Source organism: Scyliorhinus torazame, chromosome 8, assembly GCF_047496885.1.
Source record: "Scyliorhinus torazame isolate Kashiwa2021f chromosome 8, sScyTor2.1, whole genome shotgun sequence".
In the NCBI taxonomy this organism is placed as follows: Eukaryota; Metazoa; Chordata; class Chondrichthyes; order Carcharhiniformes; family Scyliorhinidae; genus Scyliorhinus; species Scyliorhinus torazame.
The window spans coordinates 59,106,004-59,132,602 of NC_092714.1; the positions used below are offsets into that span (position 1 = coordinate 59,106,004).

Consider the following 26,599-nt stretch of genomic DNA (forward strand, 5'->3'; position numbering starts at 1 on the left):
GATGTGTGTGTGTGGATGTGTGTGTGTGGATGTGTGTGTGTGGATGTGTGTGTGTGGATGTGTGTGTGTGGATGTGTGTGTGTGGATGTGTGTGTGTGGATGTGTGTGTGTGGATGTGTGTGTGTGGATGTGTGTGGATGTGTGTGTGTGGATGTGGGTGTGTGTGGATGTGGGTGTGTGTGGGTGTGTGGATGTGTGTGGGTGTGTGGATGTGTGTGGGTGTGTGGATGTGTGTGGGTGTGTGGGTGTGTGTGGGTGTGTGTGGATGTGTGTGGATGTGTGTGGATGTGTGTACTTGTGTGTGTGTGTGGATGTGTGTACTTGTGTGTGTGTGTGTGGATGTGTGTACTTGTGTGTGTGTGTGGATGTGTGTACTTGTGTGTGTGTGTGGATGTGTGTACTTGTGTGTGTGTGTGGATGTGTGTACTTGTGTGTGTGTGTGGATGTGTGTACTTGTGTGTGTGTGTGGATGTGTGTACTTGTGTGTGTGTGTGGATGTGTGTACTTGTGTGTGTGTGTGGATGTGTGTACTTGTGTGTGTACTTGTGGGTGTGTGTACTTGTGGGTGTGTGTACTTGTGTGGGTGTGGGTGTGTGGGTGTGTGTGTACTTGTGGGTGTGTGGGTGTGTGTGTACTTGTGGGTGTGTGGGTACTTGTGGGTGTGTGGGTGTGTGTGTACTTGTGGGTGTATGTGTGTACTTGTGGGTGTGTGGGTGTATGTGTGTACTTGTGGGTGGGTGTATGTGTGTACTTGTGGGTGGATGTAGCACCTCGGGTGGGGGAGCTCGGACCACTGATACATACAGGAGATAGATATTCCAGGGTAAACTCTAGCAGATACAGACTTGGCTGTTGTCACCACTTTACACAAAGTAGGCGATGGGTCTACACAGCTGAAACTGGACATCTCCATCTAGGATTCCTGATGGCAGCCATTGAATAACTGGCTGAAGAGCAAAACTACAAAAAGCCTGCGTCTTCTGGGTAATAGTGAGAAGATCGAGCCAGGTCGATGGAAGGCGGGCACATAGCAAAACGGAGAACAAAAGGAAGTTTCTAGTAATTCAGCGGTTCCGTTCCAAATGGTCCAGTCTTCTGACTCAGCAGAAAATAGATCACGTTCAGTACAAGCATGGATGATCTATTTGAGTACTAGACAACCCAGAAATGGAGCAGGATTATACCTAGCAACCACAGAATTCACATTATCCATTGACTCTTTAATTATAGTGCCTCTAAGTTCCGGTCTCCCTGTGTTTACCAGATGCTTATTACAGGCGTATTACTGTCTAGAACTCTCATTCTTGGGCCCTAATTGCAATGCAAGAGACTGTAACATGAAAACACTGCTTCATTTGTCTTTCTGTCTTTGCTCTTGTCAGAACACACAACTCTCATACTTAGAGATTTTCTAAATATTTGAATATTCCTGGGTCTCTGAGCATATTCTGCTCAGCCCTGCAACCATTATCAACATGAGGGGATGGAAACTACCGACTATCTAACTGGCTACCAACGTAGCTGCATTTTTTATTGCATATCTCAAAAACAAGGGGGCGATGCCCCGCGCCGGGCCAGAGAATCGCTGCAACCGCGCCACAACGCCCCGACGCTGGTGCGCGATTCTCTGAGGTGCGGCGTCATTTCTGCCGGCGCGTTTGACGTGGTGCCGGCCGCCGGCTGCTGGAATCGGTGGGGCCGCCGATTTGTCTGGCCCGGAATGGCCGCGCGGATACGACAGAGTCCCGCCGGCGCCGTTCACCCCTGGTCACTGTCGACGGGAACTCTGCGTGTAGGGGGGGGGGGGTGGCCTGTGGGGCGGGGAAAAGCAATCCTTCACTGGGGGAGGGGCCTCTGATGGGGTCTGGCCCGCAATCGGGGCCCACCGATTGACGGGCCGGCCGGCCCATGAACACAACAACGCCATGTTGAGTCGGGGCCGTCGCGCTGAAGAAGTCGCATGCGCAGGTTGGCGCAGCCCAACTGTGCATGCACGGATTGGCGCGGCGCCCATTTAGCACCGGGAAGCGAGGCTGGAGCAGCATGAACCGCTCCAGCGCCGTGCTGGCCCCCTGTGGGGGACCGAATCGGTCGTACCCGGGCCAGTTTTGTGCCGTCGCGAAACGCGACGACGTTCGCAACGGCGCGAACACTTGGTCTCCATTTTGGAAAATCGCCCCCAAGGTGCATCAATATTGGGTTAAGTATTAAATGCCATAGAACAAGTGAGTTATACCACCTACTGTCAGGCACTGTTTATTTTTAATGAAATTTGCTTCCTCGCCTGTACATTTTAAACCAGGCTATTTTCAAACTCTGGGTCGTGGCCCATGGGTAGATCGCAGGCGGGTGTCGGGAGGGTCGTGGGGCCGTGACTTTTTAAAGAAATGCTGGCCGTACCATGCATGCATGCCCCCTCAGCAGCACGCAGGCCCTGAGCCCAGTGTGGCAGACTGCCTCCTCCTGGATTTTTAAAAAAAATCGATGGACCTTCTCTCCAGAAGCGGGGGCAGAGAGCAGGTCGCGCTCTGTATACACTGACGTCCGCTCTGTATACACTGACGTCACGCGCTCTGGGCCCCAAGAGATTCCTCCATTTTGTAGCTGCCAGCAGCGCTGATGTGAGCTCCAAGGCCTCTGGTAAATAACCCATTAAGAAGCTGAAATCTGGAACAAAGCAGTATAACGTTGATTTCTTGAGGTATGGGTTTGTTAATTGTGCCAATGCAAAGTGTTATATGCAAGCAAGTACAGACAAATGAAAGATTAAAACCCTCAACTTCAAAGGCATTTGAAGACCAAGCATGGTTAGAGGACAACCTCTTGATTCTTTTTTCAGCGGATGCAGTGAGAACATAAATCATCAGCTGAAGTCCTTAGCAGAAATGTAACATTGAATAACCAAGCAAGTGAGATTGTACCTGTCGCATTAAAGATGGGCGAAAATGGTGGGTTGCGAAGACCGGCCGGCGTGGGTTGGCAGTCGTGGGTCACTAAGGTTGGCTGGCGTGTGTCGCGAAGGTCGGCCGGTTGGTAAAAATGGGCCCCTGGCAAAAACGTTTGAAAAACACTGCTTTAAGCCAATATTTTGCTATTCAGTGAAGAATTACCATTTCTTACTGTAATCCTAATTTAAGCAGAATACTCCGGTTGTTGATGCAAGCATTTGGTTAGCAGCCTTTCATTGCTCAGAGAGTTAACACCAGTCCTTCCACTTCTGAACCATACTGTTATAATGGGGTTTTTCTCGTAATACTCCTTGCACCTGCTCAGTTCACAGGCAATGGTTCGAATCCCACCATGACAGATGGTGAAATTTGAATTCAATTAAAAGTTTAATAACTCCGTTCTTGGATTTTAGTTTTCATCCTTTTAGTAGTTCTGGTATTAGTCTTTATAGCATAAAATGTAGGAATTCTTTGTCTAATCTGAAGGGTGTCTCTGTAAAATCGGAAAACACATCTTCAGAAGATAGAAAGGTGATGGAAGTTACGATGGTGTGGCTTTACCTACCAGATGGATGTGGATCACTTGGATGTGACATCTAGCAGGGTGAGATTTAATTCAGCTGGTCCAGGTTTGGTACCAGTGCAGAAAGAAAGTTTGGCCCAAGAGTACTGAATCTGATGGCATCCTGAAGACCAGCATTTATCACCAATCGTCCAGGAGAAGCAAGGCAGCTCATAAGGAAAGATTGTAAAACCTCTGGGAAGGTGCTACTAAGGGAGATAGAAAGCACTTCAAATGACGGCCCCTCCCAACACTTTTGGTGGTTGTCGGGGGGGGGGGGGGGAGAATGGGCACAATAACGGATTCATTGGAGGGGAAGCTTCTCAGCTGGGTGGCTTGTGGCCCTGACTTCTACCAGGAGGGGGAAAGAGGTCTCCAATTGATCTTGGATCGCTGCCCCTCCTCCAGGGTCTGCTGTCGGGAGGCTACTTTCAGGCATCCGTCAGACTCTGGACACTGCAGAGGACCTGCAGGCTCAGTAAAATTCCAATCAGCCTTTGATTGTTGGCTTTAATGGGGCTTTCAACAATGTCAACAAGGGGCATGCCTCTTTAAAAATGGCCTGGAGGTGGGAAAATGTCAGCAAACCCGGCACCAGGAAATTCTCGGCCTGCATTCCTCCATTCCCACCTCTGGTGGAGATCCTAAAAGATTTTAACTTGTCACCTATCTAATGAGTTTAATTCAAAGTTTGTTCTCACCAATTAACCCCACAGACTAATAATCAACTGTAAATGTAAAATCACCAAGAAGTTAAAATTGTTATAATATTGCTAAACTTTTAGTCACCGTTTTTTATGTCAATTGTTAGATCCATACTTAGCTGTTTAACCCTTGGGTGATGATAATTGCAATCCTATGGCTAAGAACAAATATCAGTTCATGGCCGTCTCTGACTTCATTGACAGTTCACATGAAAGAATTAATTCATCTTCTTAGTAGCTGTGTAGGCCATGACTGAAAGTTGGTAGACTAAATGCCATGATAACCCAATTGGTTTCAAGATGGTTCTTCAGTGGGGAGTGAAGGTGAAGGGTTTAAGGATTTGTCTGATGATGAATATTCTTGTCGAGGTACTCATTCCAGTGTTCTTACCGTAGGATGCCATCGGGCGAACCATGAACAGTTTGACCTTTTTGGGGGTATGCAATGGCAGAAGAATTGCTACATGCTTTCTCATTATTGCCCATAATGGGCAAATAATTCACCAGCCATGCAGTGAATACAGAAATGAACTCCGCCAATATCAGAATTACTTATTGTTATAAATCGTGTACAGGCTCTAATGCGTGTGTGTGTGTGTACGTGACTTGGGAGCAGGTGTTAGGCCATTCCGTCCTTTGCACCTGCACCGCCATTTGATAAACCTCATGGCTGATTGATTATAGCCTCAACTCTGCTTTCCTGTCTACTCTATAACCTTTTGACTCCCTTGTTAATAAAAAAAATCTTATCTAACTCAACTGTAACCATACAAATATTCAATGACTGCCACCACTGCGCTCTGCGGAAGAGAATTTTGTCCAATAACAACCCTCCGAAGAAATTTCTTCTTATGTTCATCTTAAATGGGGGAACTATTTCAAAATGGTGTCCGCCCTGGTTCTTTGTGCTTTGATAAAGAGTCATCCAGATTCAAAACGTTGTCTCCCATCTCTCTCCACAGACGCTGCCAGACCTGCTGAGATTGTCCAGTATTTTTTGTTTTTGTTTCAGATTCCAGCATCCACAGTAATTTGCTTTATCCCCATTGTTCCAGTCTCTCCCACAAGGGGAAACATCCGCCTTGTCAAGTCGCCTCCGGATCTTATAAGATCATCTCAATTTACCGAATTCCAATGAACTTCCAACCTTTTCCTCATAAGATAACCCTTTGTCCCAGGAATCAGTTGAGTGAACCTTGTCCGAGCTGCTTCTAATTCAGTTGCCTCCTTTCTTGAGTAACGGGGCTAAAACTGTACACGGTACTCCAAATATAGTCGCACCAAGGCCCTTTACAGCTGCAAGAAGACTTCCCTACTCTTGTATTCCATTCTCTCTCTTTTCCACCCCACCCCCCTCCCCATTAAATGCTAACATTCCATTTGCCTTCCTAAACACTTGATGTACCCACATACCAACTTTCTGTGATTCATGTAACAGAGCATCTAGATCCACCTGTAGCACAAGAATTCTGCAGTATTTCCCCATGTAAATTGTATGCTGCTTTTCTATTCTGTCTACTAAAATAAACAAGTTCACATTTTCTGACATATTGCAACTTCCAAATTTAATGCCACTCACTTAACCTAACTATCACTTTGTACACTGTAACCAACCCTTGACAACTTCCTACCTATCTTGGTTGTCAGCATATTTAGCAATAATACATTCAGTCCCTTCACCCAAGTCGTTGATATAAATTGTAAAGAGCTGAGGCCCCAGCTCTGATCCCTGTGGAACTTCACTCATCTCATCTTGCCAACCTGAAAATGACCCATTTACCCCTACTCTCTGCTTCCTTTCCCTAATCAATCCATGCTAATATGTTACCCCCTACAATGAGCTCTTACTTTGTGTAGTAACCTTTGACATGGCACCTTTTCCAAACCCGTTTGGAAATCCAATTCCACATCTTGCAGGTTTCTTTTTTCCCCCAAGTTGCTTGTTACTTCCTCAAAGAACTGTAATAAATTATTCAACGCATGATTTCCCTATCTCAAAACCATGTTGACTCCGTTTGATTGCATTAAGATTTTTTCAGCGTCCTGCTTTATAACACCCTTTAATAATGGATTCTAGTATTTTCCCTGTGGTAGGTGTTGGTCCATATACTCCTGCTTGTTGTCCCCATCTTTCCTGAATAGACAAGTTTGCATTCATTATTTTCCAATTTGTTTAGAACTTAATCAAGGAAATGTTTTGAAAAGTGCAATTCCTGCAGCATTTTCTGCGTTTTATTTTCACAGATTTCCAGCATCTGTAGTACTTTACTTTTGTTCCTGTAAGGTCTTTTACTGCCATCTAGTGTTGAACACCTAATACTGCGTAAAAGCAAAATTCAGTCTTGAAAATGATTAAAACCTCCCTTTGCTCTCACGAATAATAACCTCACTAAAGAAATGTTGCTTTCGCCCCCTAGTCAAGTTGAAATGGGAGTTGCAGCAAAGTGTGGTTTTGTGTTTTGCATAGATGGAGCCTGCCAAGTCAACTTTGGCTTATTTCTTGGCACACTTCCTTTTGTTCTTTTGTTTGTCACATGAATCTTATTCTGATCGCAACCCAAATGGAAAAGAAAATGAGCTGACTGGGGGGGTAAATATCTTTCTAGGTCACTGGCCAGGGGGAAGCACAGCAGGATTCGTATGTGTAATAACTGGAAGCAAAAACTGTGACGGCTGAAAGCTCTTTGCCGGCAACACGAGTAACATTATGGTGCTATTTATGGCCATCCTTGTGTGGGAGAGGACTCAAATAATACAAGTGGCCAGTTTTAGTAGTTGTTTGTGGCTCAGTCTTCATGTATCCAACAAAAGCAAACGGTCAGTAAGAGAGGAGTTGAGGCCCAGAGCAGGGACCAAACCTGGGAGCTTACTGATTTGCGCGGTTCAGTGCCGCAGCATAGGGTTGAAGCTTCTGCTTGCAATATTTAACCTGTTTATTCTAAGTGAGTTAATAACTTAATTAAATAACTTACATGGAACATGGGTTTTGACAAGTTATTTTCTATTGGCAAATACAAGAGGCCCAACTACTCTGGAATTTCTAGGCCAGTGAAGAATCTCCCACCTTCATCAGCTCCAAAACCTCTCTTTTAAAGAAACTTAGTATGAAAATGTTAATATGGTATGTTTTTTTAATTAAATTTATGGAAACAAAATAGAAATGCAATGTCACTTGCCTTTTTGCAAAATTATTGGGACTCACTGAATGGTTGATTATTTTTTAACCACAGGAAGTGAATAGCAAGTCCAAGATTTGTGCCAACGTGTTCTGCGGTGCTGGAAGGGAGTGTGCTGTGACGGAGAAGGGTGAACCCACATGCCTGTGCATTGCAGTAAGTTTGCTCCGTGTTTTCCAGTTCCCAGAGTAAGCCACAAAATGAAGTCTCCGTTGTCAGGCGGCCAGTGCTAGCACTGATTTTTCACCCACATCATGGATTTTCTGAAATGTATTCACTTGGTTCTCTTAATTAAAAAAAAAAAAATTAATTTATGGGACATGGGCGTCGTTGGTTGGGCCAGCATTTATTGCCCATCCTTAACTGCCCTCAATTTCAAAGGGCATTTAAGAGACCAGCTCAATGCTGTGGATCTGGAGTCACATGTAGGCCAGACCAGGTAAGGACGGCAGATTTCCTTCCCTAAAGGCCGTTGGTGAACCAGGTGTGTTTTTACGACAATCGTTTCATGGCCACTGCTATATTTTATTGAATTCAAATTTAATTTGGATTTGAACCCACGTCCCCGGATCTTGCCTTGGGTCTCTGGATTGCTAGCCTAGTGATTGCCCAGGTATACCCATTAAAACAGAATAAAGCCAATTACCACTCCCATCATTTGCTCAAACATCAGCAAAGTGATGGAAGATGACATCAACAATGCTAATACACAACACGTAGTTACTAATAACTGAAGCTCAAGTTTGTGTTCCATCAGGGACAGTCCGATTCAGACATTGTCACCGCCTTGGTCCAAACATGGACAAAAGAGCTGAATTCGGAGTGTCAATACAGTGGACATCAAGGCAACATTCGATCGAGTGTGAGATCAAGGAACCCTTGTAAAATTGAAGTCAATTGGAATTGGGAAAACTCTCCCCACTGGTTGGAGTCATATCAAGAGCAGAGGAAAATGTTTGTGGTTCTTGGCGACCAATCAGCCCGAAGACATTTTGTCTAGTGCCAAGTTTTGGGACATCTGCTGTGGGCTGGAGAGGAACTTAGTGGGAGGTAGAGGATCTAGTGGCCGTGGTCCACATAGGTACCTACAACACAGATAGAGCTGATAGATTTCAGCAAGCCTTTAACAAATAGGACACTGATTGAGAAGGTAAAAGCACATGTGGTCCAGGATAACTTGGCATGTTGGATCCATAACTGGCTTGGAGACAGGGGTGATGGTAGAAGACTGTTCGTCTGACTGGAGGCCAGTATCCAGTGGCGTACCACAGGGATCGGTGTTTGCATTGTTAATGTAAGCCTACTTGTGACAGCACGGTAGCCTTGTGGATAGCACAATTGCTTCACAGCTCCAGGGTCCCAGGTTCGATTCCGGCTTTGGTCACTCTGTGCGGAGTCTGCACATCCTCCCCGTGTGTGCGTGGGTTTCCTCCGGGTGCTCCGGTTTCCTCCCACAGTCCAAAGATGTGCAGGTTAGGTGGATTGGCCATGATAAATTGCCCTTAGTGTTGGGTGGGGTTACTGGGTTATGGGGATAGGGTGGCGGTGTTGACCTTGGGTAGGGTGCTCTTTCCAAGAGCTGGTGCAGACTCGATGGGCCGAATGGCCTCCTTCTGCACTGTAAATTCTATAATTCTATGACCATAATAAAGGTTATTATTATGCACGGGTGTATTGGTCAGTTTAAATTGCCCCTTAGTGTCCAGGGATGTACAAGGTTAGGTTATGGGGCTAGGGCGGGACAGTGGGCCTAGGTAGGGTGCTCTTCCAGGGAGATGGTGCAGACTCGATGGGCTGAATGGTCTCCTTCTGCATTGTAGGAATTCTGTGGTTAAAGAAGGCATATGGGATACTCTTTATCAGTCGTGGCATAGATTATAAGAGCAGGGAGGTATTGTGGAGCTGTACAAAACTTGGATTGGCCACACTGGAGTACTGTGTGCAGTTCTGGGCACCTCAATTTAGGAAGGATGTGATTGCACAGGAGAGGGTGCAGGAGAGATTCACCAGGATGTTGCCTGGGATGGAGCATTTATGAAGAGAGGCTGGAAAGGCTCGGGTTTTCTTTAGAGCAGAGAAGGCTGAGGGGGACCTGATTGATGTGTATAAGATGGTGGTGTGGATAGGAAGCAGCTGTTCTCTTCAGTTGAAGAGTCAATAATTAAGGTATGGGGCAGGAAGTTTAGAGAGGATTTGAGGAAACATTCACCTAGAGGGTGGTGGGAGTCTGAAATGCACTGCCTGGGAGGGAAATAGAGGGTGGAAACCTCTCAACCTTTCAAAAAGTACATGGATGAGCACTTGAAATGTCATAACATTCAAAGTTATGGACCAAGTGCTGGAAAGTGGGATTAGTGTAGATTTGGTGTAGTTTTGTCAATGCAGACTCGATCGGCCAAATCGCCTCTTCTGTACTGTATGAAGTCTCCAGGTGCTGGAAGAAGTGGCTGCTGAAACAGTAGATGTATTGGTTTTAATTTTCCAAACTTCCCTTGATTTTGGAAAGGTTCCATCAGATTGGAAAATAGCAAATGTGACTCCCCCTATTCAAGAAAAGAGGGAGACGAAAAGCAGAAAACTACAGACCTACAGCTTAACATCCCTCAAAGGGAAAATGCTCGGATCTAGTTTTAAGGAGGTTACATCAGGGCACTTGGGAGCATCAGGCAAAGTTAGCATAGTTTTATGAAAGGAAAATCAAGTTTGACTGTTTTATTGGAGTTCTTTAAGGAAGCAACAGGCATCATGGATAAAGGAGAACCTGTGAATGTGCTGTACTTAGATTTCCAAAAGGCATTTGACAAGGTGCCACATCAAAGGCTACTATGCAAAATAAGAGCCCATGGTAGAGGGGGTGGCGTATTAGAATGGATCGAGGACTGGTTAGTTAACAGGACACCAAAGGCATAAATGGGTCATTTTTGGGTTGTCAAGATGTGGCAAATGAAGTGCCACAGGGAGCCAACTATTTACAATTTCTATCAATGGTTATATATGGTAGCTAAATCTGTTGGTGACACAAAGCGAGGTAAGAATGTAAGCTATGAAGGGGACATAAGAGACTGCAAAGGGATATAGATAGGTTAAGTGAGTGGGCAAAACAGTTGGCAGATGTAGTATAATGATGGAAAATAAGAACTTTTCCACTTTGACAGGAAGAATAGAAAAGTAGCATATTATTTAAATGGTGAAAGGTTACAGTGTTAAATAGGCGAAAAAACATTTATGAATTGAACAGCAGAAGACATTCTGGTGGTTCACACCAGTTTAATTAGAGTTCAGTACAATACTGATTTCCACTCTTGCCTTCTGAATCCTCTCCCTGTCCAGAAGCCTAATAACTCACACATACAAGCTTCAGCGTGTATTACCTGCTCTCAATTCACTGAAACTAGTCCTGCTTCACACTTCCAAGGGGCCTGCATTTCTAACGTTGACGTGCATAACACTTGAGGTACAGAGGGATCTAGGTGTCCTGGCACATGAATTGGGAACAGTTAGTACGCATGTACTGCAAGTGGAATGTTGTAATTTATCACAAGGGGAATTGAATATAAAAGTAGGGATATTTTGCCACAGTTGTACAGGGCCTTGATGAGATTACATCTGGAATACTGTGTACAGTTTGAGTCTGCTTATTTAAGATAGTTTATAAATGATTTGAAGCAGATCTGAGAATGTTCACTTGACTGATACCTGGGTGATGGGGCACCATGGTGGAACAGTGATTAGCGCTGCTGCCTCACAGCTCCAGACTCCCAGATCCAATTCCGGCCTCGGGTGACTGTATGTGTAGAGTTTGCACTTTCTCCCTGTGTCTGCGAGGGTTTCCTCCTGGTGTTCCAGTTTCCTCCCACAGTCCAAAGATGTGGAGGTTAGGTGGATTGGCCAAGCTAAATTTGTGGGGCATGGGGTTGGGGTGGAGGCATGGGCTTAACATAGATTAACACAGAATTTACAGTGCAGAAGGAGGCCATCGAGACTGCACCGGCTCTTGGAAAGAGCACCCTACCCAAGGTCAACACCTCCACCCGATCCCCATAACCCAGTAACCCCACCCAACACTAAGGGCAATTTTGAACACTAAGGGCAATTTATCATAGCCAATCCACCTAACCTGCACATCTTTGGACTGTGGGAGGAAACCAGAGCACCCGGAGGAAACCCACGCACACACTGGGAGGATGTGCAGACTCCGCACAGACAGTGACCCAAGCCGGAATCGAACCTGGGACCCTGGAGCTGTGAAGCAATTGTGCTATCCACTATGCTACCGTGCTGCCCCAAGTGGGATGCTCTTTCCAAGGGCTGGCGCAGACTCGATGGACCGAATGGCCTCCTGCACTGAATTCTATGAAATGTTATGAAATCTTGTGAGAAAAAGTTGGACAAAACTGAGCCTGTATCAATTGGAGTTTAAAAAGAATGAGAGCTGATCCTATTGAAACAAGGGGACTTGACAGGCTGGACACTGAAAGGGCTTTTCCCATATGGGAGAACTCTGGGACACAGTTTAATAATGAAGGGTCGCCAGTTTAAGATAGCGATGAGGAGAAAATTATCTTCCCTAAGGGTCATGAATCTTTGGACCTCTCTTCCCCAGCGAGTGGCGGAGGCAGGATCATTGAATGTTTCTAAGGCAGTCGTAGATACATTCTCAACTAGCAAGGGAGTCGAAGATTACTGGGGGTAGGCAGGAAAGTGAAATTGAGGCCACAATCAGATCAGCCATGACCTTATTGAGTGGCAGAGCAGACTTGAGGGGCCAAATGGCCTATCTTCCTAATTTGTATGTTGATATGTAAGACATTGCTGCAGCATTTCCTCAATGCGCCAGCCCAAACATCTTGAGCTGCTTCATCAGTGACCTTTCCTCCATCATAAGATCAGAGGTGGGGCATGTTCACTGATCATTGCAGTGCTCAGTTCTATTCCTAACACCTCAGACAATGAAACAGTCAATGCCTGCATGCAGCGAGATCTAGATAATATCCATGCTTGGGCTGGTAAGTGGCGAGTGACGTTTCTGTCATGCAAGTACCAGGCAATAACCATCTCCAACAAGAAAGAGCTTTCTACCTCCGACATTTAATAACTATACTTTTGCCAAATTAACCACCATGCGCACTCTTGGGGTTACCATTGACCAAAAACGTAACTGGACCAGCCACATAAATACTGTGGCTATAAGTGCAGGATAGAGGTTAGGAATTCTAAGACGAGTAACGCACCTCCTTAAGTTTCCCAAATTCCACCATCTACATGGCTCGTGAATTGTGGCTCTAGTGAATTGTATGATGGAATACTCTCCACTTGTCAGGATAAGACAATAATAACACACTCCAGAAGCTCAACATGATCCAGGCCAAAGCACTCAGTGCACCATGTTAAAGATTCACCCCCTCCTCCACCTGGTCAGTGGTGGCAGCAGTGTGCACCATCTACAAGGTGCACTGCAGCAATTCATCTAGGCTTCATAGACCGCACCTTCCAAACCTTCAACCTCTACCACTTGGAAAGATAAGAGCAACAGACTAATGGGAATACCACCACCTGCAGGTTCCCCTCCAAACCCCACACCATCTGGACTTGGGACTACATTGCCATTCCTTCACTGTAGCTGGGTGTACCTACACCAGATGGACTGCAGTTGCGCAAGAAGGCAAGTCCCCACCACCACCTCAAGCACAACAAATGCTAGCCTAGCCAGCGATGGTGCCATCCCTTGAACAAATCAAAAAGGAACTGAACTGGACTAATCACTTAATTATTGTAACTGCAAGAACATATCGGAGGCTGGGTATTCCACAGCAAATAACTCTCCTCCTGACAGCCCACAAGGCATAAATCGGGAGCGATAGAATGCTCTCCACTTGCCTGAATGAGCGCGGTTCCAAAAACACTTGAGCTTGACTATCCAAGGCAAAGCGATTCGCTTGATTGGCATCTCTTCAACCGCTTTAAACATTGACTCTCTCCACTGCCGCAGTGGCAGCTATTTACACCATTGAGAAGGTGCAGTGCAGCAGTTCGACAAGAATTCTTTAACAGCACCTTCCAAACCTGCAATCTTTACTGCCTAGGACAAGGACAGCAGGTGCATGGGAGCACCTCCACCTGCTAGTTCTCTCCAAGTCACATGCTATTGCAGGGCTGGTTTAGCTCAGTGAGCTAGACAGCTAGTTTGTGATGCAGAACAAGGCCAGCAGCGTGGGTTCAATTCTTGTACCAGCTTACCCGAACAGGCACTGGAATGTGGCGACTAGGGGCTTTTCACAGTAACTTCATACTTGTGACAATAAAAGGTTATTATTATCCTAACTTGTAATTAAATCACTGTTCTTCAATCATCACTGGATCAAAATCCTGGAACTCCCTATTTAACAGCACAGTGGATGTACCTACGCCACATGAACTGTAGTAGTTGAAATTGGCAGCCCACCACTACTTTCTTGAGGGTAATTAGGGATGGACAATAAATGTCAGCCTTGCCAGCGATGCTTACAAGCCATGAACGAATAAAAGAAAATCGTGTCTAGTTTGCATTGAAGTGAGTTATTTTCTATCTTGTGATGAGGGATGGTTGAGTCCGTAACCATTGTAACTCTGCAGTGTTATTGCTGCTATGTGCTTGTCCATTTACCATTTAATGAACAATTTATAGCCTATGTAAGTGTTTATTCTACTGCCTTTCAAAGTCATGTGATGTAACCAGTCAATTAAAAACTCAAGGAAGTTCATGTGATAGAAGCATGCATGCAAGAGTTTTAGATTTGATTTCTGGACTTGCTGCAATTACAGATCGAAGCACACTCCGTTCACATGCTGATTGATGGGTTTAACTTTAGATGCTAAGCCCAAGAAAAAGTACATGGGGTTAAAAACCCAAAGCAAAACAGCTTAACATAGCATCGCTGCTACAAATCCAACAAAATAAATATTGACATTGAGAACTTTTTTTTAAAAAGCAGCTCTGATTAAACTTTGACCCTTGTACAGAGTTGTGCTGGAACAGGACTGTGCATTTTTGTTTGTGCAAAAGTTGCAGAGCAACTGGTTCAGTTTGTGAAGTGGAACAAGAAGAGGTAACATCTAAAATAAACATTCTGGTTTCTCCAAATGGTAGCCACAAGGTGACACGGCTGAACAAAAGGAAAAGATGAAAGAGCCATATCTTTTGCTGAAGGTTTGAAAATTCAAAACATTGACAGCTCCCTTTAGAAAGTGGGAATGTTGTGCCTGACAGCTCTGACCGAACCCCTGAGGAATAGTGCAAGTGAGTCGCCCCTTTGAACATCAGGATGTCCCATGGAGTGGGTTTATTAAAGTGTTATTTCTCAGAGCTCAAAGGATTGAAGAAGCAATCATAGGATTAGGTATCAGAAAGAAACAAAAGGGTCTATTCTTCTCAAGAGGGCAGGGAGCCTAATGGTTACCGGTCCTTGTAAAAGGTCGATTTTGGCTTCAGTTTCCAAAATAATGGATTGGGCACGCTCCAATCTTGTGCTGATAATCCACCTGAGGAAAGGTTGACCTGCAACAGACGTGGCAGAGATTATTATGCCAATATTCTTTTTAAGGGATGTGGTTATCATTGGCTATGCCAGCATTTATTGACCATCCCTAATTGCCCTCAAAAGGAATGGTAAGCTGACTTCTTGAACTGTCGCAGTCAGTCCATGTGGTGGTGTAGGTACACGTGCTGTTAGGGACAAAAGTTTCAGGATTTTGACCCAGCGACCGTGAAGGAACGGTGATATATTTCCAAATCAGGATGATGATTGATTTACAATGTTCCAATGCATCTGCTGTCCTTGTCCTTCTAGATGGCAGAGGTCACATGTTTGGATGGTGCCTTAGTGAGTTGCTACAGTGCATCTTGTAGATGGTACACATCGCAGTTACTCCTGAGTCAATGGTGGAGGGAATTGGTGTTTAAGGTGTGTATGGGCTGCCATTGAAGCAGCTGTTTTGTTCTTAATTGGAGCTGCACTATCAAACCAAGTGCAGGGTATTCCATCACACTCCTGACTGACTTGTGCCTTTTAGATGTTGGGCCGACATTGGGGAGTGAGGAGGTGCGTTACTCAACACAGATTCCCAGTCTCTGACCTGCTCTTGCAACCAAGTATTTATTTGGCTCATCCAGTTCAGTTTCTGATCAATCCCCGCAGGATATTGATGGCATGGGATTCAGTGATGGTAATGCCATTGAATGTCAAGGCGTGACTGTTAGATTCTCTTTTATGGAAGGTGGTAATTGCCTGGCATTTGTGCAAATGTCAGTTGCCAGTTATCATCCCAAGCCTGAATATTGTCTAGGTTTGCTGCATATAGACATGTTCTGCTTTAGTGTCTGAGTAGTGAATGGTGCTCAATATTGTGCAATCATTAGTGAACATCCTCACTTTTGACCCGATGATGGAGGCAAGGTCATTGATGAAGCTGCTGTAGATGGTTTGGCCTAAGATTCTCCTAGGGTGATGTCCTGGGACGGAGATGGCTGGTTTATCTTTCCTCCTCCCCCCTCCTCACCTGACTTCAGTTTTGCTCGGGCTCCTTGATACCATGCTTGGTCACATGCTGCCTTGATGTCAAGTACAGTCACTCACCCTGTCTCTGGAGTTCACCTCCTTTCATCTACATTTGGACTACAGCTGTAATGAGGTCAGGAGCTGAATGACCCTGGCAGAACCCAAACTGATCATCAGTAAGCAGGTTATTGCTGTGTAGGTGCCACGTGAAAGCACTGTCAACTACACCTTCCATTACTTTGCTGATTATTGAAACTGTTGGGGCGGTAATTGGCCAGGATGGATATGTCTGCATTTTTGTGCACAGGACAGACCTGGGCGATTTTCCACATTTCTGCTTGGATAGTGCTCTAGCTGTATTGCAACAGCTTGACTGCTCTTCAGTACTATTGCCAGAATGTTGTCAAGGTCCATACCATTGTAATATCCAGGGCCTTCTGCAAATTCTTGATATCACGTGGAGCGAATCAAATTGGCTGATTACTGGCATCAGTAATGCTGGGGACCTAAGGAGGAGGCAGAGATGGATCATCTACTCGGCCCTTCTGGTTGAAGTTCGTTGCTCTTCTGGTTGAAGTTCGTTGCAAACTTTTCAGTCTTATAAAATCGATAAATGCTTAATGTGTTTGCATGACTGTCCTCTCTGTATTTAAATTAAACAGATTAACGGCTTGATTAAAATAGTGGTGGAAAAAGAAATGGTCATGTGAAAAGTCAAGTGTTCATCTGTTTATAGTCAACAGTAACTTTAAACTTAAATTTTCTGCAAGGGGCTTTTGAAATATGTATTTGTTTTGTTGGATCATGGGTACTGTAGAACCATTGTCGTATTGTGGATGACTAGTGATATGATGTTACTGTGTATGCCTTTGGCTTCAGACCAGTTGAACCAAAAAGTGACAGGAGCTAGGGCTTCCAACCCTCCAGTTTGTTCTTGGGAGTATCGGAGGATTCTGAAGTTGATCTCCTATACGTTGCTACTGGCAACCCCACCGCAGAGGGGGGAGGGGAATGGATGTGGAAGAGAGGAGAATCATCAGTGTTTAAAAATAAATCCGTATATTTTTCATTCTGTGAATCTTTTAATTTCATAGTTCTAAAAATATTGAAAATGAGGCAAAAAAAGAATGAGTCATTCGATTAGGTAGCCGTTTGTTTGCTATGGGGGGAATGAAAATAGACATGGGGGACTGATCTGAGCATGGGGGCTGGGCAATTCGAGGTGGACGGTCACGTGATGAAACTCGGGGAGACATGCAATCAGAAATGTCAGCTCTCTTGAGTGTGCCGACATAGGTTCCAAGATGTCAGCTAACAAACCTATTTTAGGTAATCTCCCTGCATAAAACAACTTTAAATATTCTTTCATGGGATGTAGGTGTTACTGGCAAGGCCAGCTTTTGTTGTCTATCCCTAATTGCCCTTGAACTACGTGGCTTCCAAGGCCATTTCAGAGGGCAGTGCAGCACAATCATGGAATCACATCTAGAGTTAGACCAACCCATGCTTTCAAAACTCAGAACATAGCGTTGTACATTAGATGTGATATTGTGATTTGGCTGCACTTGCTGAGCAATCTGCAAGTGTGCTGAGAATTGCACTAACGAGCAATTTTATATTATTTGGGTTCACCATCTAGCTCACCAGCTTTATAGCAGCTACATATATTTGTACGCAAGGACTTGTCCTCTGCAGGCAAAAGGGACATGTCCAGACATTGCATCTTTTTTGAATAAACTAAAGCATGGGGGAGAAGCTCCCTGGTCCATTCCCATGGGAATGTCTTGACCAAGCAGAGTAAACTTGCCAATTAATAAACATCCTTTTCTCATGCAGTAAAAATGGTTGTTCTCTGCGAAGATTTTAGCATTCTTGCATCTGTCCTGATGAATGCAAGCCAAAAAGCTTCAACAGCGTTTTTTTCAACGTTTTTCTCTTCAGTGACACAGGTAAATTGTATTAGCCCTATCATTAGCCTGGCTAAATTCAGCTAACACAGCACTAACTAAGGATCACAGCTAGAACCACCTTTTACATGCCTCAGCTACTTATTTGGATCTGGATTTCATGTGGAGGCAATGGCCCCGCCACCCAGCTGCAAAGTTTGAGGTGAGGCCATCTCCACTTGACTTGGCATCTGCCACGCTACTATATGTGGCTCAGGCAGGATGCCCAACTTTCAAGACCTGCTGGCCAATTGGAGAACTGGCAGTTCTTCCAATCTCAGCAGTGGCACGTGAAGTGGTGGTCTCTGCTGGGATTGCAGCCACACTCCCTATACCAGTGACCCTGGAGCAGACCCAGGGTTCAGGTAAGTGGAGTTGGGGATAACCAGAGCCAATCTGGAGGACCGCGGTGATGTGAGCGGGTGGGAACAGGATTTCTTCTCGCAGGCTACCTGTGCCACTCTAATGGGGAGGGGTGGGCTCTGTGGGCCACAGGGTGTCCAGTCAGAAGTGCCCCCTCCCTCTCCAGGCTTTCTGGGAGGCAACCAAATTTTACTGGGCAGTCCCCCTGGTAAGGAAGTGCCCATCCACCACTGGTAAAATGCCAACAGCAGTAGGAAGAGCCCCTTAATTGGCCATTTTTCCCTTAATTGGCCATTTTTCACTACAGGTCACAATTGGCCTAAGTCGGGGGCCGCCCACTGACTCCCACACCACTGGTCGAATGCTAATGGAGGCAGGTAGGTGACAGCATGATGACCCCCCGACAGCATCCCACCTGATTTTATGCGCACCCCCTACCACCACCTAACTCACTAATAGGGCAAGGGGATGAAATTCTGGCCAATGGAAAAATAATGTAAAAGACAAGATCAGCCTGTTACGGAATGTGCAAAAATTCATGGTGCATTGCAATTTTTATTCGCTCGCTGTCACTGGCTAGGCCAACGATTATTGCCCATCCCTAGTTTAATTAATGGGAAACTGTTCTCATTGAGGTTGTTGAGCAGATTAAATAGGTATTTCAGAAATAAATTGGATTATATTTTAAAAACTATGGCTGTGTTATCTCCATTGTAATGACTGAGACTGAGCTTGGTGAGCCAGAGTACATGGACCCCGATTTCACAGCAGAAAGCGATCTTGCTGTTTTGTAATGCAGCTGCGTGTGTTCTCTCTTTTAGGAATGCAAACATCACAAGAGGGTGGTCTGTGGAAGCAACGGGAAGACATACCGCAACCACTGCGAGCTTCACCGTGACGCATGTCTAACTGGCATGAAGATTCAGGTGTCTCATGATGGACATTGTGAAGGTAAACAAGGAAATAAATCATTTTTGAGTTCAGCATTTCACATGGGACAGCAACATGTGTTGTAATTCATTGCCCATTCACGGAGTAAAGGAGAAATCTGCAGCCAGTCTTTCCTTAACATAGGGTTAGCTGCCACCCATGCCCCTCCCCTCCCCTTGATTGCCTTACTGATTAAAAATCTGCCTATCACAACCTTGAACATACTTAACAACAGCCCTCTGCAGTAGACTTCCCCAGATTCACAACCTTCAAGAGAAGAAATTCCTCCTCATTTCTGTTTTATTTTAAATGGGCGACCCCTTACTCTGAGATTATGTCCTCTGGTCCTAGACTTTCCCACAAGGAGAAAGAGCCTCTTAGCATCTTAATTCAATAATATATCCTGTCACGCCCCAAGATATACAACTTGTTCATAAATTGCTTTGTTTCTTTTACAGAAAAGAAGAATGAAAAAATAGCAGCCAGTAGCCCAGGTACAGGATAGCTGAATATGTTCTATTACTGTGGGGCTTTTAATGTCTGTATGACTATCCATCTCTGTGGGTTTAACTGTGATTTCAGCCACATTATGGCATTGTCCTGAGGTTGAGGATATGTGCTATCCAAGATCTACCATGGGACTATTATGCCAACAGTGACAGCTCCATATTCATATCCACTGCTTGGATTATTACAATACTACAACAACATGCTCCACAATTTGTTGTTTGATGGGAAAGTTTAAAATTCAATTTGGTTCAGTGAGACTGGGAATATTTGGTTGCACTAGTTTATTTGGTCGTTGGTTGTATGTGTGCTCCAGTTGAAACAGCGTCAAGGGAAAAAGGTTAAGTAAGTGCTCATTTAGAAGCAGAGTACATTTGAGAGTCCGGTGCCCCGTAACTGCTCAAGAAATAAAATCAAAAAATCCATCAGGAACAGCAGATGGCTATTAAGAGAGCCATTAAGCTCAGAATTAGTCTAATGATAGCAGCAACTGATAATTATGCAAAAATCTATCTTGATATTCACGCCAGTTATACTTGAGCTCTCCGAAGATCTAAAAGTGTCAACAGTATTTACAAACTATCTGGAATGAGATTTAGATTTCCAGTGTCACAAGCATACAAGAAATAGAAGCAGGAATAGGCCACTACTGCCATTCAATATAATTATGGCTGATCTGTGCCAGCTCTAACTCCTTGGGTATCAAATATTTATTCACCTCCACTTAAATACTTCTAATGATCCAGCTTCCACCATCCTCCAGGGCAGACAATTCCAGAGGTTCACCACTCTCTTGCAAGAAGAAATTTCTACGCATCTGTTTTAAATGACCGGTCCTTTATTTTGCAGCTATGTCCCCTTGTTCGAGACTCCACCACTAGTGAAAACATCTCACCATCTACCCCGTCAAGCCCCCTCAGGATCTTGTATGTTTGAATAAGGTCACTCCTCGCTCTTCTGAGTGCCAAGCAGTACAGACCCAGACTATTTAGTCTCACTTGATAGGACAACCCTCATTCCAGGAATTAGCCTGGTGAATCCCCTTTGGACTGCCTCCAATGTTCCTGTATCCAGGTAAGGGGACGAAAACTGTACACCGTATTCCAGGTAAGGCCTCACCAACACCCTGTACAATTGCAACGAAACCTCCCTATTTTAAAACTCCAATCCCTTTGCAATAAAGGCCAAAATGCCATTTGCCTTCTTAACTATTTTTTGGACCTGCCTGCAAGCTTTTTGTGATTCATGCACTGGAACACCTAGATCCCTCTGTACCTCACTCACCTGGAATCTCTCTCCATTTAGATAATTAGTCTTTTGATTCCTCCTACCGAAACACATGACCTCACACTTCCCCACATTAAACTCCATTTGCTAGATTTTTGGCCAGTCAGTCAACCAATCTACCTATAACCCATTTCAGAATCCCAATCCCAATATCCTCGTCACAACATGCCCTTCAACCTATTTTTGGTATGATCGGCAAATTTGGAAACCGTACATTCTGTTCTTCCAGGTAATTAATGTAAATAATTGCGGGCCAAGAACTCCTCCCTGCGGTAATCCACTAGTTACATCTTTCCACTCTCGTCATCTGCTAGAGATAATGGGCGGGATTCTCCGACACCCCCCCCCCCCCCCCCACACCCCCACCCCCCAAGCTGGGTCAGGGAATCGCGAGGGGCTGGCATGAATCCCACCCCCGCCGGTTGCCGAATTCTCCGGCACCGGATATTTGGCAGGGGCGGGAATCACGCCGCGCCGGTCAGCCCGCCCCCCCCCCCCCGGCGATTCTCGGGGCCCACGATGGGCCGAAGTCCCGCTGCTGGAATGCCTGTCCCGCCGGCGAGAATCAAACCACCTCTTACCGGCGGAACTAGGCGGCACGGGCGGGCTCCGGGGTCCTGGGGGGTCGTGGGGCGATCTGGCCCTGGGGGGGTGCCCACACTGTGGCCTGGCCCGTGATCGGGGCTCACCGATCCGCGGGCGGGCCTGTGCCGTGGGGGTACTCTTTTCCCTCCGCCTCAGCCACAGCCTTCACCATGGCTGACGCGTAAGAGACCCCCCCCCCCCGCGCATGCGCCGGGATGACATCAGCAGCTGCTGATGCTCCCGCGCGGACTTCGGCCGGCGGCACGCCAGCCACTCCGGCGCTGGCCTAGCCCCTCAAGGTGAGGGCTTGGCCCCGAAAGGTGCAGAGAAATCCGCACCTTTGGGGTGGCCCGATGCCGGAGTGGTTCCCACCACTCCATCCCGCCGGCAGCCCCCACCCCGCCAGGTAGGGGAGAATCCCGGCCACTGTCTTTACTGTGTCAATAAAAGAACAATTAAATTACATTTTCTATCGAGTAGTAGGCCCCATTTTAGTATTAGGAATGCATTGTTGCTTTCGCAAATCTTCCCTTTTTTATATCTGCGTTCCAGCTAGTACGGTGCCAACTGGTTTGCTGACGCTTCCGTTTCTTGGATTCAAATTAACAAATAAGCGAATTTCGGTGGTGAAACAATGGTGTGTTTGTAACCAGTTCTATATCAGCAGTATACACTGCAGTAAACTTCAGAAGTTATGATGGCACTGTTACATCTCTAATCCTCAAACTAAAGAGATCAAGTACATAGAACATAGTGCAGAAGGAAGCCATTCGGCCCATCAATTCTGCACCGACACACTTAAGCTCTCACTTCCACCCTATCCCCGTAACCCAATAACCCCTCCTAACCTTTTTTGGTTACTATGGGCAATTTATCATGGCCAATCCACCTAACCTGCACTTCCTTGGACCGTGGGAGGAAACGGGAGCACCCGGAGGAAACCCACGCAGACACGGGGAGAATGTGCAAACTCCGCACAGACAGTGACCCAGCGGGGAATCGAACCTGGGACCCCGGCGCTTCGAAGCCACAGTGTTATCCACGTGTGCTACCGTGCTGCCTTAGGGATGGGCAGTGAATGCTGAGAGTGAATGCTGGCCCAGCCAGCGACACCCACATCCCGTGAATGAATAGAAAAGCAAATCTGCCATCCTCACCTGGTCTGGCTGACACGATTCCAAACCACAGCAATGTGGTTGACCCTCCGAGATGGCCGAGCAAGCCACTCAGTTCAAGGGAAATTAAGGATGTGCAATAAATGTTGACCCAGCCAGTGACTCCCACAAATGTTTAAAATAAAATCCGGGGCAACACGGTGGCACAGTGGGCTATCCCTGATGCCTCACAGCGCTGAGGTCCCAGGCCCGACCCCGGCTCTGGGCCACTGTCCGCGCGGAGCCCGCACACACTCCCCGTGTCTGCGTGGGCCTCGCCCCCACAACCCAAACACGTGCAGGGTAGGTGGACTGGCCACACAAAACTGCCCCTTAATTGGATAAAATTAATTGGATACTCTAAATTTATTTTTAAAAATAAATAAAATCCTGGTGACTCCAGTCTGTCAATCCGGGAGAGTTGGCATCCGGTCCAGGCTCGCAGCGCATGCGCCCTGCGGCACCTTGTCCTCTGTAAAGATGGCGGCCGGTAACCCTGCCCTGTCACCACTCAGCTCTCTATTCGGTGCTGTTTAAGACGGGACCGTTAACATTATACCCGGGAGATGAAGCCTCCACGGGGTATTTATGAAGCCTCCCGGCTCACTCCGCAGCTTATATGGCTGACCCACCGGCTTCAATCCTGAAAGTCGCTTGATTGTCTCTCTCTCTCTCTCTCGCCCCTCGCACTGTCAGCCATATACAAGACTGGCAATGCTGTTTACATACCAGTACCCAAAGTGTAGAGTGCACCTCTGTAATTAAGAATGTTGGACAACATTTTCTTCAGACCTACATCTGGGGTACATTTGTTCAGCTGATTGTTCACCATCAGCTGTCCTGCGGCCACTGTGACCCCCACCCAACACACGCACACACGCACACACACACACACACACACACACACAACCAATATGCATTCGCAGTCTGGACAAAAGTAACACATTTGAATGCCATGTTAATTGCAGTTCTGCATCAGTGAAATTAAACTCTTTTTCAGAGTAGTGCCAATTAGCTTGACCGTTCTGCTCTACAAGTACCTTAACAGTTCTTCTCAGCACGGTATCTCAGATACGGTAACAGTGGTTAGCACTGTTGCTTCACCACGCCAGGGACCCGAGTTCGATTCCCAGCTTGGGTCACTGTGCGGTGCGGAGTCTGCACGTTCTTCCTGTGTCTGTGTAGGTTTCCTCCGGGCGCTCTGGTTTCCTCCCACAGGACCTGAAAGACGTGCTGTTCGGTGAATTGTCATAGTTATCATAGAATTTACAGTGCAGAAGGAGGCCATTCAGCCCATCGAGTCTGCACCGGCTCTTGGAAAGAGCACCCTACCCAAGGTCAACACCTCCACCCTATCCCCATAACCCAGTAACCCCACCCAACACTAAGGGCAATTTTGGACACTAAGGGCAATTTTGGACACCAAGGGCAATTTATCAAGGCCAATCCACCTAACCTGCACATCTTTGGACTGTGGGAGGAAACCGGAGCACCCGGAGGAAACCCACGCATACACTGGGAGGGTATGCAGACTCCACACAGACAGTGACCCGAGCCGGAATCGAACCTGGGACCCTGGAGCTGTGAAGCAATTGTGCTATCCACAATGCTACCGTGCTATACCGTGTATATTCTAAATTCTCCCTCCGTGTACCCGAACAGGTGCCGGAGTGGGGTGGCTAGGTGCTTTTCACAGTAAATTCATTGCAGTGTTTAATGTAAGCCTACTTGTGACACTAATTTATTATTATTATTATTAGATAGCGAAAGGTGACCCATCATGACATTTAAATTTACACCGACAGTGTACTGTAAATTTCTTGTAGATAGTGTCATGGTTTTGTTAATGCATCCACAATATGTTGCCCGGTTCCAGAGCATTCTCATTTTGAGTAGTAACTTTGTTCTAGATGCCACACTGCACTGCAGTAGTTACATAGCAGAGAAGTACCACACAAAAAAGATGCTGCTGCTTTTGTCCTTGGCGTTGATTCCATATTGGAGTTCCGGATTATAGTAGTGTCACTTAGCATGGGATTTCTAATGCTTGATTGAACCTGCAGTGAACTGCACCAGTTGTCGTGGGTAAGAGCAGCTCAGATTACCAATAATCTTAATGAGAGTTCTGTGACTGTCAGCTGTTTCTATGGAAATGATAGCTAAATCTTTAGGTATTGATGAAATACCTTCCTAAGATGACCTGTATGGAAAGCTTGTTATAATAATAATTACAGCTTATACTTGCAAACTTACCCATAGGCACATGACAACCTTTTGGCCTCAAATGAGCTTTAAAAGTTTGTTGTGGATACAAAGTTTATAACGTTAAAATTATTACTGTCACTCAAGTAGCGATGGACTTCAGCATGTTGCTGGCACCAGACAATTTATTGCTTTGCAAGAAAGATAAAGAAAACATGAGAGTTTCTTTGTTCTGATCCTCAACATTGTTTTTATTACAATAATAAATTTAAAGGACTATAGTATGTATTTATAATGGTTATTGCTATTACAGTAGCTATTATTTGGTTGCATCTAATTGAACGGATGCTGAATTAAAAAGCTGACTAGAATTTGGAGCAAGTAATATTTAGAGGAAAATGTCATTTGAGAACAGTAGAAGTTCAATTTTTGTTCATGCTTTTAGCTTATTATTTTCCTAAGCTTATCAATATTGCCCTCCCTGCACCCCTACTCCAGATGTCAGTGATGCAAGGATGAGTAAAGCACTCTGCTGGTAGTAGGTTTAGAAGGTCAATTTTTTGAATTCATTCACGGGACGTGGCCATTGGTGGCTAAGCCAGGCTGCTTTGCCCTTGATGGTGTTGAGTTTCATAGAACATAGAACATTACAGCGCATTACAGGCCCTTCGGCCCTCGATGTTGCGCCGACCTGTGAAACCACTCAAAAGCCCATCTGCACTATTCCCTTATCGTCCATATGTCTATCCAATGACCATTTGAATGCCCTTAGTGTTGGCGAGTCCACTACTGTTGCAGGCAGGGCATTCCACGCCCTTACTACTCTCTGAGTAAAGAACCTACCTCTGACATCTGTCCTATATCTATCTCCCCTCAATTTAAAGCTATGTCCCCTCGTGCTAGACATCACCATCTGAGGAAAACGCTCTCACTGTCCACCCTATCTTATCCTCTGATCATCTTGTATGCCTCAATTAAGTCACCTCTTAACCTTCTTCTCTCTAACGAAAACAGCCTCAAGTCCCTCAGCCTTTCCTCATAAGATCTTCCCTCCATACCAGGCAACATTCTGGTAAATCTCCTCTGCACCCTTTCCAGTGCTTCCACATCCTTCCTATAATGCGGCGACCAGAATTGCACGCAATACTCCAAATGCGGCCGCGCCAGAGTTTTGTACAGCTGCAACATGACCTCATGGCTCTGAAACTCAATCCCTCTACCAATAAAAGCTAACACACCATACGCCTTCTTAACAACACTCTCAACCTGGGTGGCAACTTTCAGGGATCTGTGTACATGGACACCAAGATCTCTCTGCTCATCCACACTGCCAAGAATCTTACCATTAGCCCAGTACTCTGTCTTCCTGTTATTCCTTCCAAAATGAATCCCCTCACACTTTTCTGCATTAAACTCAATTTGCCACCTCTCAGCCCAGCACTGCAGCTTATCTATGTCCCTCTGTAACTTGTAACATCCGTCCGCACTGTCCACAACTCCACCGACTTTCTTAAGTGTTGTTGGAGCTGCACGCATCCAGACAAGTAGAGAGTATTCCATAACATACCTGACTTGTGCCCTGTAGATGGTGGATCGGCTTTGGGGAGTTAGAAAGTGAGTTACTCATCGCAGGATACCTAGTGACAGGATACCTAGTGACATGTTCTCGTACCGCAATATTTCAATGGCTAGTCCAATTTC

General features: G+C 45.7%; 1 protein-coding gene across 1 annotated transcript in view; it reads left to right on the plus strand.

The window, feature by feature from the left end:
• fstl1b (follistatin-like 1b) overlaps positions 1–26,599 on the plus strand; it is a 140,966-nt gene that overhangs the window by 76,558 nt on the left and 37,809 nt on the right. Inside the window, exons 3-5 of the mRNA XM_072513688.1 lie at positions 7,445–7,546; positions 19,055–19,184; positions 19,622–19,657. Of these exons, the coding sequence (XP_072369789.1) occupies positions 7,445–7,546; positions 19,055–19,184; positions 19,622–19,657 (268 nt within the window). The remainder of the gene's footprint in view (positions 1–7,444; positions 7,547–19,054; positions 19,185–19,621; positions 19,658–26,599) is intronic.